Source organism: Anolis sagrei, chromosome 1 (assembly GCF_037176765.1).
Source record: "Anolis sagrei isolate rAnoSag1 chromosome 1, rAnoSag1.mat, whole genome shotgun sequence".
In the NCBI taxonomy this organism is placed as follows: Eukaryota; Metazoa; Chordata; class Lepidosauria; order Squamata; family Dactyloidae; genus Anolis; species Anolis sagrei.
The window spans coordinates 139696386-139712686 of record NC_090021.1 but is presented as its reverse complement, the minus strand read 5'-3'; the positions used below and the strand labels follow the sequence as shown (position 1 = coordinate 139712686).

Genomic DNA, 16301 nt, shown 5'->3' with positions numbered 1-16301 from the left:
CATTATTTTACTTTATTATTATTTTTATTGCATTATTATTTTACTCTCTTAATTATTATTGGAAGGATATGTAAGCACACTACATTGAAGAAGGTTAAAATAATGGTTTAATCAGAGTTAGACAATCTTAACTTAAATTACAGTTTTATGTAAATATTAAAAACCTTTATCAATCGTTATTGTATTTTTTGTATTGCCTTATGTCAGGAGTATTTATGCCTGCTGGAATTGTGTTGCAACCATGGATGGGGTCAGCAGCCATGGCAGCATCTTCAGTATCAGTTTTGCTTTCTTCCCTGCAGCTCAAATGGTAAGTCTTGAAGTGTTTCCTGGAAGTCATAGCCTTGTGCGTAACATCAGCTAAATTTATGTAGAATTTCCCTGAAGGGCAATAGTATCAAATCACTGATGATGGACAGAGCTGAAGCAGGTAAGATGATTTTGGGAAAAGTAAGGTGGGCTTCCTCAAGGAAGAGGATAAGAGATGGAAAAAGAAAAGTAGCACTGAGAGGAACATCATCATTGAGGTTGTAGTTTCATCTATCTTCATCTTCCAGAATATGTCACTACTATAATGTTCTTTGAGGGTGGTTCCCTGATGAATTGGGAATGATGTAAAACAGTGTTTCTCAAACTCTGCTCCTCCAGATAGTTTGGACTTCAACTCCCACAGTTCTTAACAGCTGGTAAACTGCCAAGAAATAAATAAATAAATACACATAGGAAATAAATAAATAAATAATCTGGCTTGAATTTCTGGGAACTGAAGTCCAAAACACTTGGAAGAGTAAAGTGAGAGAAACACTGATGTAGAGCATGGTCAAAAGCTGACAAAATGAATAGTAACAAGGAGAAATGTCGAGTATGACATTTGATTTGGAAATATCACATGCACAAACATGAGATAGGTGATCTTTGGCTTGGTTGAGGCACATGGGGAAAGGACTAGAAGCCTTCTGGGTCATAAGGTTAACGTGAGTCAACAATGTGATGCAACACACACACACACACAAATTGCAGTTTTAGGCTGCAATAGGAGTATAGTGTCCAGATCAAGATAAATTTTCTGCTGTAGTCACCCACAGTTTTGTGGCCAATTTCAAGGCACCAAACTTTAAGAAGAACATTAACAAGATGGAAGATATCCAGGAAAGGGTGATCAAGATCTCAAAACCAAGGCCTACAAATAATGGTTGAGAGAGCTGGGTATGCTGACCCTGGAGGGGAGAAAAATAAGAGTTGGATATAATAAGCATCTCTAAATATTTGAAGGGATGTCTTTCTAGAAAGCTGAGAGCTTGTTTTCTGGCACTCCAACATAGGATCCTATCATTGGATTCAAATTACAGCACTTGCCAACTATACATTAGGACAAGGTTTCTGACAGCAGAATAGATTATCCATGAAACTGAGGAGAGGAGTCTGTTACAGCCAGTTGTAGCAGGACCAAGTGTGTGTGTGTGTTGAAGAAAAAACTTTATGATGGTAATTATTATGTGCAGCTGGTAATGTAGGTCAACCAGCAATCTTGGACCACACCCATAGGGTATAACTGTATGGGTTTTTAGAATACAGATCTGGAAAGCTTTTTCTCTGAGGAGATCTATGTTCAAAGGCTCTGCTCTGAGGAGCAAGGTGGAGAGAAGCCATTATGCTGCTCTAAAGGAGGCTGTGGTGGAATAGCTGTTTGCTCAAGGTTTATGTTTTGCTTTCCCATTTGACTTAAGATGGAGATGCCTTATTTTGTGTTACTTACAAAGGCTATGTAAGTTTCTTTCACAGTTTGTTTTTTGTATGCAACATTGCAAGTTTGTATTTCATCTCTGCTATTAAGAGTAAAGTATTTTTTTTGTTCATTTCTACTCTTGTCTGTGAGTCTTCTGCAACAGGGTCTCCTTCATTTGAGAGTTGTGTTGTGATGTTAAGAAATGGAGAGTCAAATATTCTGGACAGTCTCTTAGAAATCAACCATGAGTCCAAATCTATCTTCTGCCTATCCACGATCTAGTTTAAAAGATGTGGAATTTGACTTAAAGTGTGACTGTTGTTCTCTGAGCATTTTTCAGCGCAGCCTCCCATGTGTGTTCCTTTACATCTTTTAGTGGGCTTTTCCTGCTTGGTTGTGGAACAAGATCTAAGGACTGTTTCACTTTCCTCCCCCTTCCTGTTTTGATAAGGGATATGTCCTGGCATTGAGGGATGTCTCAAAATGGCAGCAGTCCGCTTTTGAAAACAACAATACACACATTTGACTAGAGCAGTGGTTCTCAGCCTTCCTAATGCTGCGACCCCTTAATACAGTTCCTCATGTTGTGGTTACCCCCCCCCCCCACCATAAAATTATTTCCATTGCTACTTCATAACTGTAATTTTGCAACTGTTATGTATTGTCATATAAACATCTGTTATGCAGGATGTATTTTCATTCACTGGACCAAATTTGGCACACATATCTGATACGCCCAAATTTGAATACTGGTGGGGTTGGGGGGGATTGATTTTGTCATTTGGGAGTTGTAGTTGCTGGGATTTATAGTTCACCTACAATCAAAGAGCATTCTGGACTCCACCAATGATGGAATTGAACCAAACTTGGCACACATAACTCCCGTGAACAAGAGAAAATACTGGAAAGGTTTGGTTGGCACTAACATTGAGTTTTGGAGTTGTAGTTCACCTACATCCAGAGAGCACTGTGGACTGAAACAATGATGTATCTGGACCAAACTGGGTATAAATACTCAATATGCCTAAATGTGAACACTAGTAGAGTTTGGGGGAAATAGATCTTGACATTTGGGAGTTGTAGTTGCTGGGATGTATAGTTCACCTACAATCAAAAATATTCTGAACCTCACCAACGATAGAATTGGGCCAGACTTCCCACACAGAACCCCCATGACCAACAGAAAATACTGTGCTTTCTGTTGGTCTTTGGCGACCCCTCTGACACCCTCATGACCCCCCTCGGGGTCCCGACCCCCAGGTTGAGAACCACTGCACTAGAGCTAATGGTTTTCTATTCAAATGTTCAATTGATCACATTTTAATGCTTTATGCACCAAAACCACAATTTAAATATTTTTGAACACACCGGACTGTGGAAGCTTTATATTTGAAGCAGAAGTTACCAGCCATCTTTTCCCCTTAAGGGCAGCTTTCATTTTATTGTAACCATTACAGTCATATTAAAGAAGACAGAATAACTTCTAACGTAAGTGGGTTAGGGAACATTAGCAACATCATTGCTGTTATTGATAAGTCCGCTGATTATGCCAGTTGTTGTATATCAACAACTGTATTCTACCATTCAGGAGGCCCATTTTGAGAGCCATAAGCTCATGACTTACAAGGATTCATTGCAGAGACCCGTTATTCACAGATCAGTTTTTTGAACCTTTAACACAGGGGTCCTCAAACTAAGGCCAAGGGCTGGATACGGCCCTCTAAGGTCATTTACCCGACCCTCGCTCAGGGTCAACCTAAGTCTGAAACGACTTGAAAGCATACAACAACAACAACCATCCTATCTCATCAGCCAAAATCAGGCCCACACTTCCCACTGAAATACTAATAAGTTTATATTTGTTAACATTGTTCTTCATTTTAATTATTGTATTGTTTTTGTGTGTTTTTTGCACTACAAATAAGATATGTGCAGTGTGCATAGGAATTCATTAATGTTTGGTTTTTTTTCAAATTATAATCCGGCCCTCCAACAGTTTGAGGGACTGTGACCTGGCCCTCTGTTTAAAAAGTTTGAAGACCCCTGCTTTAACATTTCATGATGTGTGTGTCTATCTGTTTTCTGCAGCTACACAAAACCAGATTTGGAGGCATATGAAGCACAAGCTCATGGGCGCATGAAGCCACTGACTCCTTCCCAGATTAGTGTTCATATTGGAATGGATGACAGGAGGCGAGACCATCCAAAGGCAGGTGCATGGGATGATATCAGTCAAGTCTCCCTTTGCTCATTGACTTCAGGCCGAGCGTCAAGACACATGGAGGATTCTCTACGAAATGAAGCAGACCAATGGTCACTGCTTACAGACAGTCAAGATGAAGATCAGTATATTTGAGAATGCCATCTTTTGCAGCCGATCGACAATGTTCAAGGACAGGACTCTCTCTTTTTTTGTGGCTATTTCTCCACAACAGACTTGTGGGGTTTTATACTTAGCTCCCAAAACACACATTGTAAGTATATGTGAACCGATACCAATGAAGGAATCTATCCTGAAGTAATCCAGGCCCTTGAGCTCTGGATAACATCCTATAGACATCACAAACTATGGCCTGGACCTCAACGTTTTCCCACACATTGCATTTGTGTACTAGATGCTTCCCAAGAATATTTAATGTGAATTTTAGAGATGAAACCTTGTGGATACAATGTGCTGGCTGGGTTATTGAGAGAAGTCAGGTGTTTGCTGATGTGCTTTATAAGAAGTGAATTTCTTATAGGCACAGGGATGAAGTGTATGTCAGGGATGACTAATCAGGACGTATCATAGCACAAACAGATGAAAGAGGAATGGGTCGTTGTATGAATGAGGACCTGTCAGCTTATCTGAGCTTATCTGAGAATGTCACTTTCAAGAATTTAATATGTTTTCCCCCCAAAATGTAGAAAAAAATCATTTGTAACCACTTACATTTGCAGTGTTTATTTTTCACAAAGGCCAATAAAGATGGAAATGCAAACCTCTTGCTCATTCATATTATACCTGCTAGCTATCATGTTGGAACAATGTTACCACTGCAACAGAACTTGACTCACCAAGATTGGAATCACACTGTGTCCAATTCTGGGAACCACAATTGAAGTGAGATGTTGACAAGCTGGAATGTGTCCAGAGGAGGGTGACTGAAATGATCAAGGGTCTGGAGAACAAGCCCTATGAGGAGCGGCTTAAAGAGCTAGGCATGTTTAGTCTACAGAAGAGAAGGCTGAGAGGAGACATGATGAGGGCCATGTATCAAGATGTGAAGGGAAGTCATAGCGAGGAGGGAGCAATTATTGACGCTATTTCTACCCCGCCCATATCAGCCCGAAGGCAACTCAGAGCGGTGAACAAGTCAGCACAATTTGATGCCATATGTAAAACACATCAAGAAAAATAGAGAACACCACAATGTATATAAAAGCATAAAAACAGTGAACAATAAAAAATTGAAAACAATGTCTTCATATTCATGTCGTTGATTCCGTGGACTCCCATGACCAACAGAAAATACTGGAAGGGTTTGGTGAGCAATGATCTTGAGTTTTGGAGTTGTAGTTCACCCACATCCAGAGAGCACTGTGGACTCAAACAATGATGGGTCTGGACCAAACTTGCCATGAATACTCAATATGCCCAAATGTGAACACTAGTGGAGTTTGGGGGAAATAGACCTTGACATTTGGGAGTTGTAGTGTTCACTTACAATCAAAGAGCATGCTGAATCCCACAACGATAGAATTGGGCCAAACTTCCCACACAGTACCCCCATGACCAACTGTTTTCGGATTATCTTTGGCAACCTCTATGACACCCCCTACGACCCCCAGGTTGAGAAATGCTGATCTAGTTGAAGCCATGAGCAAAGGGCATATGCTTGTAGAATTAAATAATCTAGAGTGCAGGGAATCCTGTTCAAAGCAAATAATGTGGATGATCTGCTTTGATAATCTGAATTATATGGCAGTTTTAGAAAGGGTCATTGTTGTTACTTTAGACAACAGAAAAACAATTCATTCAGTCATTGGTATTGGTAGTTTCAAGTTATGAACAAGTTTTTCAAAAGGCGGGAGGATATTCTTTTCCAGTTGCTATTCCTCTCAGGTTGATCATGGTATGTACAAACCACTACAAACATAGATGGGAGTCTGACATCTTTTACAAGCCAATCATTTCTATGAACCGATTATCTGGCTGTAAGATTTATTTACCATATTTGGATGATAAATATAGGATCTGTGTTGTTTCTAAGCTTTGTTGTATGGGCATAGGTATGAATAGGGATGGTCATATAACATTTCCAAGCTTTGGGACTGGAGAAAAATGTCTCCTTTTCTAATGGATTATTTAACCCCCATCAAAAGTCTCATTTTCAGGAATGTTAACAAATTTCCCTAGGTTGCTGTGAGTTTTCTAGGCTGTATGGCCCAGAGAAGCATTCTCTCCTGACGTTTTGCCCACATCTGTGGCAGGCATCCTCAGAGGTTGTGAGGTTTGTTGGAAACGGCAAGTGGATTGTCCAGTGTGGGACAAAGAACTCCTGTCTATTTGAGGCAAGTGTGAATGTTTCAATTTGCCACCTTGATTAGCATTGAATGGCCTTGCAGCTTCAAAGCCTGGCTGCTTCCTGCCTGGGTGAATCCTTTGTTGGGAGGTGTTTATTTCCCCTCACTGTCAATGTGTGGAGGGAACACAGTCTGTCTGTTGCACATTTGAGCATTGGCAAGGCCAGGGGCGGTTCAACCCATTACGCAAAGAAAGCATTTGCAGTATAGTTGATTTTGCCCAGGGGTGCTCTTGAGGCGCTCTTGGGGGAAAATAGACCTAGACATATGCGAGTTGTAGTTACTGGGATGTATAGTTCACCTACAATCAAAGAGCATTCTGAACTTCACCAGTGATGGAATTGAACCAAATATGGCACACAGAACTCCCACGACGAACAGAAAATATATATCAGTGATTGGTTGGGGGGGGGGGGGCAAAATACTGTTTGCTTACCATTGAAAATTACCTAGGGCCGCCTCTGGGCATTGCCCTAGTGAATGTATTTCTTTACAACAAGAGTTTTGTTGAATAAGGACGAACCCATTAAAGAATCCTAAACATTGTATGCTTTTTTTCATGTCTCGAGCAACTTGTGAAACTGCAAGTCACTTCTAGTGTGAGAGAATTGGCCATCTGCAAGGACGTTGCCCATGGGACACCCGGATGTTTTACCATCCTGTGGGAGGCTTCTCTCATGTCCTTGCATGAGAAGCTGGAGCTGACAGGAGTCCATCCTGCTCCCCAGATTCAAACTGTTGACCTTTCGGTTGGTCAGCAGTCCTGCCGGCACAAAGGTTTGATCATTGTGCCACTGTTTTTAATGCAATACAACTGTTTTGGTTTGCTCCTGACACGATAAATAAATAAAATTGTGCCAATGGGGGCTCCTGGTTGTGTGCTGATTGGTAGGCTATTCCTAGTCACAGACCAACAGCGAGCTTGTGTCATTTAATGGGGTCAAAGAATCCTAGATGGATGGTGAAGTATCTCTGAAAATTTGCCCTGTAGGCATTGTTTAAGTGGCCTATTCATGCAATTTTAATTTATCTCATAGGATAGAGGCCTGATAATAAGAACCTCATTGTCCTCCCTTCTTTTAAGGTCCAGCACTAGCTGTACGCCTTTTTTCACTGCATCTTTTTAACAGCATGCTACGGAGGAGAGTCAGTTTGTAAGAGATCATCTGATACACGGACACAAACCCAGGGTTGTAAGGTCATTTCAAAGATCAACATGATAGATGACTGAAATCCCTCCTGTGCACGAGACCACACCACCCCTCTGGCAATCGTTCTATTTTCAATTTGGTATATGATGTGATTTATGACCTCATTGGTTATTAATAAATTTCAACTGGTAATAAGAGCATAAACCTTTACAATAAACAGAGGTACCCTTCCTAGGCTGCACAATTTATTTCACGTAGTAGAGATAGGGTTTCAGTTCCCTTAGGAAGCAGAGATAAACAGAGCCCACCTTGCTTCAAAAATATTTACATTTTCAAGGCTTTCAGTACATTTTGGAGGAACCATATGTATGTGAAACCCTATGTCCATTAAATAAGATACACTGAAAATAAATAAAATAAATAAGATACACTGGAGCACCAGCATGCTCCATATAATGGGGGAAAGATGCAGAAATGCGTATGGAAAAATAAACAGAAATGTTCCATAGCTGTTGTGAAGACAGTTCCGTGACCCTTCAGGTCATATTTGACTTATGATAACCCTAAAGTGAACACCTCAGCAAGTGAGAGTCCAAAAGTGGCAGGCTAAAACCCGAAACCTCAGGCCATGGCTGATACCAAATGAGGGACACCCCTCTGGGCACACAGAAGACTGGGCGACACGGAAGGCACTAAACAGACTGCGCTCTGGCACCACGAGATGCAGAACCAACCTTAAGGAATTCTTATTTATTATTATTATTATTTCCAGTATTTCTACCCCGTCCTTCTCAACCCCGGAAGGGGGACTCAGGACGGCTTATATCCTGCAACAATTCAATGCCACACAAACAAGCAAATACAACAATATACACTAATTTAAAACAATAGATTGATTGATTGATTGATTGTGTCAGGGGCAACCAGACATTAAATGTCCTTTGACCAGTATCTGGCCACTTGGAGTGCCTCTGGTGAAAATTAGATAAAATTAGAAAAACAATAGATAAATCATTCAGTTAAAAACAATTAAAATCAGTCAAATTATGTAGCCAATCCAGTCCAATTCCGTATCTAAAGTGCTGTTATGCCTGCTGTCTAAAAGCCTGGTCCCAGAACCATAATTTCAGTTTCAGGAGGGATGAAGCCAACTTGATCTCGCTGGGGAGCAACTTCCACAGGTGAGGGGCCACAGCCTAGAAGGTCCTGTCTCTCGTCCCCACCAAACGTATTTGTGAAGCTGGAGGGACCGAGAACAGGGCCTCCTTGGATGATATTAAACTGGAATGGGGCCACAAAGTGGAGTCCACAACATATGAGTGTGGAGAAGAGCAACCACAGACCACCTACTACAATGCCACCTGAGCCCGGCCACATGCACAACGGGGGACCTTCTTGTAGCAACACCAGAGGCACTCCAAATGGCCAACCACCGGTCAAAGGACATTTAGTATAATGCCAAGTTTTTTAAACTTTATGCTTTTCAAATACATGACAACTGTGCCCTCAGTTTGCTTCTGATATGATACGATAAAACATGTATTGATAAGTTTTAAAAAGTCTTTGTTCCCATAATTGTGTCTACTCCGTATCACTTACTTTGATCAATAAGTCTTCTTCCCATATCGCCTTAAGGATATTATTCTTTGTTTTTCCTTCTTTTATATATAGTGTTTTAAAAGTTGTTTTTGTAATTGTGATATATGATATTTTAATGAGTGTATATGTTTTTTATGGCTGGAAACCGGGCTGAGTCCCTCAATGAGGTTGAGAAGCTCGGTATAGAAAACTGTGAAATAATAAATAAATAAATTTATTTCAACTATTGTCTTATACATTTTACTTTAAATTTTTATGCCCTTCCATATTTCTTCCATTTTGTACTATTTGCTCAAATTGGATGTAAATTTAAGTCTATTTCTATTATTCTTTTACCCAATTCCTGAACCATTGTTCTAGTTGTATAGAGTGGAACCATGATTATTTCATTTCCCTAAATTCCTCCATCATCATTTCCTTCTTTATCCAGTCTCCTATTTTATCTAGGATTTTTCCCCTTAGTTTTTTATAATCCATTCCAATTTTTTTTGAGAATTTCCTTTGCATTATAATTGGGGTTATTATTGAGCTTTGTATTTTTGTATTTGCCAGATAAAGGATGCTCAGGCTGTATTATGTGAGCAAGGATTTACAAGGAGCATGTTTGCATGCATTCAGCACTATGGCCAGGGACTATTTTTTGTCCTTTTGTGATGCGCAGTGGCTGGCGGAAGGATCCGGCCCATTCAAGTAAGTGAGGCTGTCCTATTGGTTCTGAACTGTTTTTTCCCCACTCCCTCTATTGCCAGAGCTTTGAGCAGGATGAGGGAGAGGGGTTTTGGGGGGCAGGTAGGTGAAAGGACATTAAATATACCCCCACCCCCCAAAAAAGTGGGGAGAGGAACAATTGGGCAATTTAATGAAACCACAGTAAATCATAGCTCAGATTTTTCAAAGCAAACCAAGGAACTTTGATGAAATCTTGTTAGACTTGTGGGTTTATTTTGATATATGTGTGTGTCTAAACATTTTGGGTTCTGGGGGATCTATCAATATATTTGTACTTATTATTGTATGTTTGCCTTCTGTTTTTGGAATCCTCCCTGAGTCCCCTCGGGGACGTAGGGCCAAATATAAATAAAGTTATTTATTCATTTATTTAGAGAACAGATAGTTAAAGGTGGGAAAGAGAGAGTGTTATTTCAAACTACAAAGAAGCTGATGGAAAGTAGGGGAATATGTAGGCTGCCCCGAGTCCCTGTGTTTGCTGTGACACAAAAACACAGTATGTCACAGCAAACGAGATATTATATATGCTGGATTTCGTATCACAAGATCACAAGTTGAACACTTCCCAAGCATCTAGGACTGTGTGATGTATTTATTATTATTATTATTATTATTATTATTATTATTATTAAAATTAATTTTTATTTTTAAAAAAGTTATAAGAAAATAGTTCATTTTACATCGAAAGTGGGAGAACATTTCCATTTATACAAAGTAGGACAGAGGTGGAAGAAAAAAGAAGAAGAAAAAAAGGAGAGTTTGTTAGGATAAAATAAAATACGTTTGTTGGCTTCCTTCTAGCCTTTGGTGGTCTTTAGTTGTTTTGTCACTGTGATCATATATGGTAGCTTTACTTCCGCTCTATCTTCTCCTTCCTTATGATTAACTCTGGTACCCTCCCTAAAGGAATTAAAGACGTGGATGTTTCGTCGTGCTTTCGACTGACGACTCCTATGACAAATGACCTGCATCATGACTTGAATTGTCATTCAATCTGATGTCCTATACTATATTAACTGATCCTGTTAATTTACTCTGTTTCATGATATTTCCTATGCCGTTATACATTGTTATCCACCTTACTAAACCACTTACTTATCCTTTAACTAGTTCATGTAGTGATCCTTCTCCCCCCCCCCCAATTAGTCTGCTGTTATTGTTGTTGCTAGCTATTATTGTTACGTTGTTTTTACGTTGTTTTATGCTGTCTTAATTGTTTTTGCTTTGTTTTTAATTGTATCCTGCCTTGGGCTTGGGCCCCATGTAAGCCGCCCCGAGTCCCTGCGGGGAGATGGAAGCGGGGTAGAAAAATAAAGGTCTTCTTCTTCTTCTTCTTCTTCTTCTTCTTCTTCTTCTTCTTCTTCTTCTTCTTCTTCTCTTTTAAACAAATAAGATCTATTTTCCGTGGTTTGAAGTAATCTTTTACTAGGTCCCAATTGGTTTGTTTCTTTGGTAGGCCTTGATTAGATGATAGCCAGTGAGTTCATGTTCATTATCTCCAGAACCTTGTTTTGCCAATCTTCTCATTTTGGTTTCTCTTTTAATCTATCTCTAACAATCCTAATAGAAATATTCCGGCTCCTTTTGGATTTTTTTCTTTTAAATCTTTTGTATATCTTCATTTATGTCACTCCATTTTCCCCCTGCTTTTGGGCAGGTCCACCAGGAAAAAGGTTCCAATTTGTTGTTCGCATTTCCAACATTTGTTGGATGCATTCTTATAATATTTTGAAATTTTCTGTGGTGTGATGTACCATCTGTGCCCTAGGTAATTTTTGACGGTAAGCAAACAGTATCCCCCCCCCCCCAACCAACCACTGATTATCTTTTCGTTGTGGGAGTTCTGTGTGTCATATTTGGTTCAATTCCATCATTGGTGGAGTTCAGAATGCTCTTTGATTGTAGGTGAACTATACATCCCAGTAACTACAACTTACATATGTCAAGGTCTATTTTCCCCCAAGAGAACCTCAAGAATGCCCCTGGGCAAAATAAACTATACTGCAAATGCTTACTTTGCATAATGGGTTGAGCCGCCCCTGCATCTGTGTATCATTTATTGCCAGTTTTCTTTCAGATCATAGGAGTAGGTATATTTAATTCTTTGATTCCAATTTTTCCCCATTGCTTTAATTCTATTTGGTGACCAATATTTTCTGCCCATTTAACCTCACATTCCTTTATCTGTTCTATTTCCGTTGTCCATTCTAGTAATATATATATATATATATATATATATATATATATATATATATAAGTAACTGTTTTGTTTTCAGTCTTCATAATGTTATCCCAAAAGCAGTCTCTATCTGCAAAACGTATCTCTTTAACTTTCTTTTAAAAAGTCTATCATTTTCCTGTATTGAAACCATGAGAAGTTTCTGAACTCTTGCCTAATATCTTTTTCCTCTTTTAATTCAAGTCTTCCTTTTTGCTTGTTTAGCCAATCTCCATATGTGGGCCAGATTTGCCAGCTTAACTCTCTTCTTTGAAAGGCTTCTAATGGCAATAGTCAGAGGGGTGTATTTCTATAGTCTAATTTTTTATCTTTATTTATATTATTATTAACCCTAATGACACAGGTAAAGATGGTCAGTAATCACATAATACTAATTCAGTGATGAAAAGATTTTTAAAATCCAAGGGCGTTTGCTGTATTATTGACTATCTATTATAATGCACATACATAGGTACACAGCAGAAGAGTTGTTTATGTGGATTTTTCTGTGAAATTGTGAAGCTCTCCTGGGTCTACTCTCCTTTGGCCACCTTTGGCAGACTAATCTTTGAAGATCTGCACAGTGAATTGTTTTGACACATGGTGTAGCTGTGGCTTTTTTGATCGATTTGAATAGTTTAAGTTTCCAGTTCTCCCCTTGTTTATTTTATTCTTCCTTTTCCAATATTGCATGCATAACTGGGATGTATAACCCAGTTCAAAGCATATATTGTGGGATTTTCTGCCTTGATATTCTGTGTGGAAGGGCCCTGTGTTTGAATTTAAAAGCTCAGCATTTAACAGGCTAATTTGGTTAGAATATCAGGTGCTGCCTTAATTTTTTAGATATAACTGATGCTTTTGTTTTGTTTTGTTTGTGAATAAATCTGGGGTCTTTGGTCGGAGTGGAGGGCATGAGTCTCATTCTTTCCAATGCACTCCTTCGGCCTCGTAGATGCATCATCAGTTTGGATTTCTATTAGTTTTCTTTGGGGAACTGGGAGGGGAAACACTGGGATTGCTTATCATAGATTTGTGGCAAAACCCAAGTTACAATTCCAGTGGACAAAATATAGGTTGGCTATAAGGACTATTTTTGTGGGAGGATTTCATTTTCTGTATTTAAACAGTTGTGCTCTAATAACCCAATATTTACCACTGTTCTATATAGAAATGTATTCTTCTGTTTATTTCTATAGGGTTCCTTTCCTATGTTTCAAACGGTTGTGCTCTAATAACCTAATATTTACCTTCAACCACATAAGTCATGTAAGTACATTTAATTCATTCTGCTCTACATCGAAATATATTCTTCTACTTATTTCTATGGGGTTCCTTTGCTCTAATAACCTGATATTTACCCTCAGCCATAGAAGTCACGTAAGTACATTTAATTCCTCTTGCACTACATGGAAATGTATTCTTCTCTTTATTTCTATGGGATTCCCTTTCTATGTTTTAAACAGTTATGCTCTAATAACCTAATATTTATCCTCAGCCACAGAAGTCATGTAAGTACATTTAATTCATTCTGCTCTACACAGACATGTCTTCTTCAGTTTATTTCTATGGGGTTCCTTTGCTCTTATAACCTGATATTCATTCCCAGCTACAGAAGTCATGTAAGTAGGTTTCATTCCTCTTGCTCTACACATACAAATGTATTCTTCAGTTTATTTCTATGGGGTTCCTTTGCTTTGATAACCTGATATTCATCCCCAGCTACAGAAGTCATTTAATTCCTCTTACACTCCATAACCACCTCCTGGCCCCGTCCTTGCCTTTGTCTCCGCAGCCGCTTCCTCCACTACGTCTCCTGCGGTGAGGCCTCCGGGAGTGGCCAGGCAAAGCCAGGCCAGGCCCCTGCGAGCGGCCAGGTCAGGTCCCCGCGAGTGGCCAGGTCAGGTCCCCGCGAGGGGCCAGGCTAGGCCTCGGCGAGGGGTCAGGCCAGGCCTCCGCGCGCGGTCAGACCAGGCCTCCACGATGGGCCAGACCAGGCCGCCGCGAGGGGTCAGGCCAGGCCTCCGCGAGGGGCCGAGTCAGGCCTCCGCGAGGGACCAGGCCAGGCCTCCGCGAGGGGTCAGGCCAGGCCTCGGCAAGGGGTCAGGCCGGGCCTCCATGAGGGACCAGGCCAGACTGCCGCAAGGGGCCAGGCCAGGCCTCCGAAAGCCACTCCCGGAGCCCTCGCCGCAAACAGAGGACGCAGCGGAGGAAGGGACTCCGGAGGCAAAGGCAACATTGGGGACCTTCATTCGGATATAAGCTGAGGGGGGCTTTTTCAGCCCCCAGAAAGGGTTGAAAAATTCATGCCATACATCAAGGGAACCACTGACCGCATAGGGAAGCTGATGAGGAAACACAACATACAAACAATCTATAAACCCACCAAGAAAATCCAACAAATGCTACGTTCAGCAAAGGACAAGAGGGATCCTCTCACCTCTGCAGGAGTCTACCGTATACCATGCAGCTGTGGACAAGTCTACATAGGGACCACCAAATGCAGCATTGCCCAAACACGCATCAAGGAACATGAAAGGCTCTGCAGACTACTTCAACCAGAGAAGTCAGCCATAGCAGAGCACCTGATGAACCAGCCTGGACACAGCATATTATTTGAGAACACAGAAATGCTGGACCACACAAACAACCACCATGTCAGACTACACAGAGAAGCCATTGAAATCCACAAGCATGTGGACAATTTCAACAGAAAGGAAGAGACCATGAAAATGAACAAAATCTGGCTACCAGTATTAAAAAAACTCTAAAATTACAACAGCAAAACAACAGAGAGGAAACAACCAAGCACAGATTAACACCTCCCAGCAAGAGATTTTCCCAGGCTCAGGAAGGCCTTCAAATGCTAATGAAGGTGATCAGTTGAAACACTCACACCTAGCTGCAGCAGGGAAGAGCTCCTTGCCCCACCCCAGCCATTCCACAGATATATAAACCCATTGTCCTAATTCCAACAGACCTCACTACCTCTGAGGATGCTTGCCATAGATGCAGGTGAAACGTCAGGAGAAATGCCTCTAGAACATGGCCCTATAGCCCGAAAAAACCCACAAGAACCTAGAAATTCAGCTTATATCCGAGTGTATCTGGTAAGTACATTTACTTCCTCTTGCACTACATAAAAATGTATTTTTCTCTTTATTTCTATGGGATTCCTTTGCTTGAATAACCTGATATTTATCCTCAGCCACAGAAGTCATGTAAGTACATTTAATTCCTCTTGCACTACATAGAAACGTATTCTTCTCTTTATTTCTATGGGATTCCCTTTCTATGTTTTCCCGCATTATCTCAGTGTGGACTCAGATAACCCAGTTCAAAGCATATTTTGTGGGTACAGTTATGCTCTAATAACCTGATATTTATCCTCAGCCACAGAAGTCATGTAAGTACATTTAATTCATTCTGCTCTACGCAGACATGTCTTCTTCAATTTATTTCTATGGGGTTCCTTTGCTCTTATAACCTGATATTTGCCCTCAGCCACAGAAGTCATGTAAGTACATTTAATTCCTCTTGCTCTACATACAAATGTATTCTTCAGTTTATTTCTATGGGGTTCCTTTGCTTTGATAACCTGATATTTACCCTCAGCCACAGAAGTCATGTAAGTACCTTTTATTCCTCTTGCACTACATAGAAATGTATTCTTTAGTTTATTTCTATGGGATTCCTTTGCTCGAATAACCTGATATTTGCCCTCAGCCACAGAAGTCATGTAAGTACCTTTACTTCCTCTTGCACTACATAGAAATGTATTCTTCTTTTTATTTCGTTGGGATCCCCTTTCTATGTTTTAAACAGTTATGCTCTAATAACCTGATATTTATCCTCAGCCACGCATGTCATGTAAGTACATTTAATTCATTCTGCTCTACATAGACATGTATTCTTCAATTTATTTCTATGGGGTTCCTTAGCTTCTATGGGGTTCCTTTCCTTAGATTATGGGATTTTCAGTACCTTCAACCAATTCAGCTCTGACTTCCACAGACCACTGAGATCCCCCCACAAATTACAGGCCTGGACCAAACTTGGCAAACAGAACTCCCATGAGCAACGGAAAATACAGGAGGAGGTTGAGAGGAATTGACATTGATTTACGGGAGATGTAGTTCACCTACATCCAGAAAGCACAGTGAACCCAAATGACTACGGATCTGGACCAAACTTGGCATGAATACTTAATATGCCCAAACTTGAACAATGGTGAACTTTGAGGAAATTTGATCTTGACATGTGGGAGTTGCAGTTGCTGGTATTTATAGTTCCTCTGCCATCAAAGAGCATT

General features: G+C 40.3%; 1 protein-coding gene across 3 annotated transcripts in view; it reads left to right on the top strand.

The window, feature by feature from the left end:
• ATP7B (ATPase copper transporting beta) overlaps positions 1-4707 on the top strand; it is a 49659-nt gene extending 44952 nt beyond the window's left edge. For all 3 annotated transcript variants that reach the window (XM_060786843.2, XM_060786833.2, XM_060786824.2), the window contains exons 20-21: positions 208-310; positions 3815-4707. In XM_060786843.2, the coding sequence (XP_060642826.2) occupies positions 208-310; positions 3815-4082 (371 nt within the window). In that variant the 3' untranslated portion in view covers positions 4083-4707. The remainder of the gene's footprint in view (positions 1-207; positions 311-3814) is intronic.
• Positions 4708-16301: the final 11594 nt, after the last annotated feature.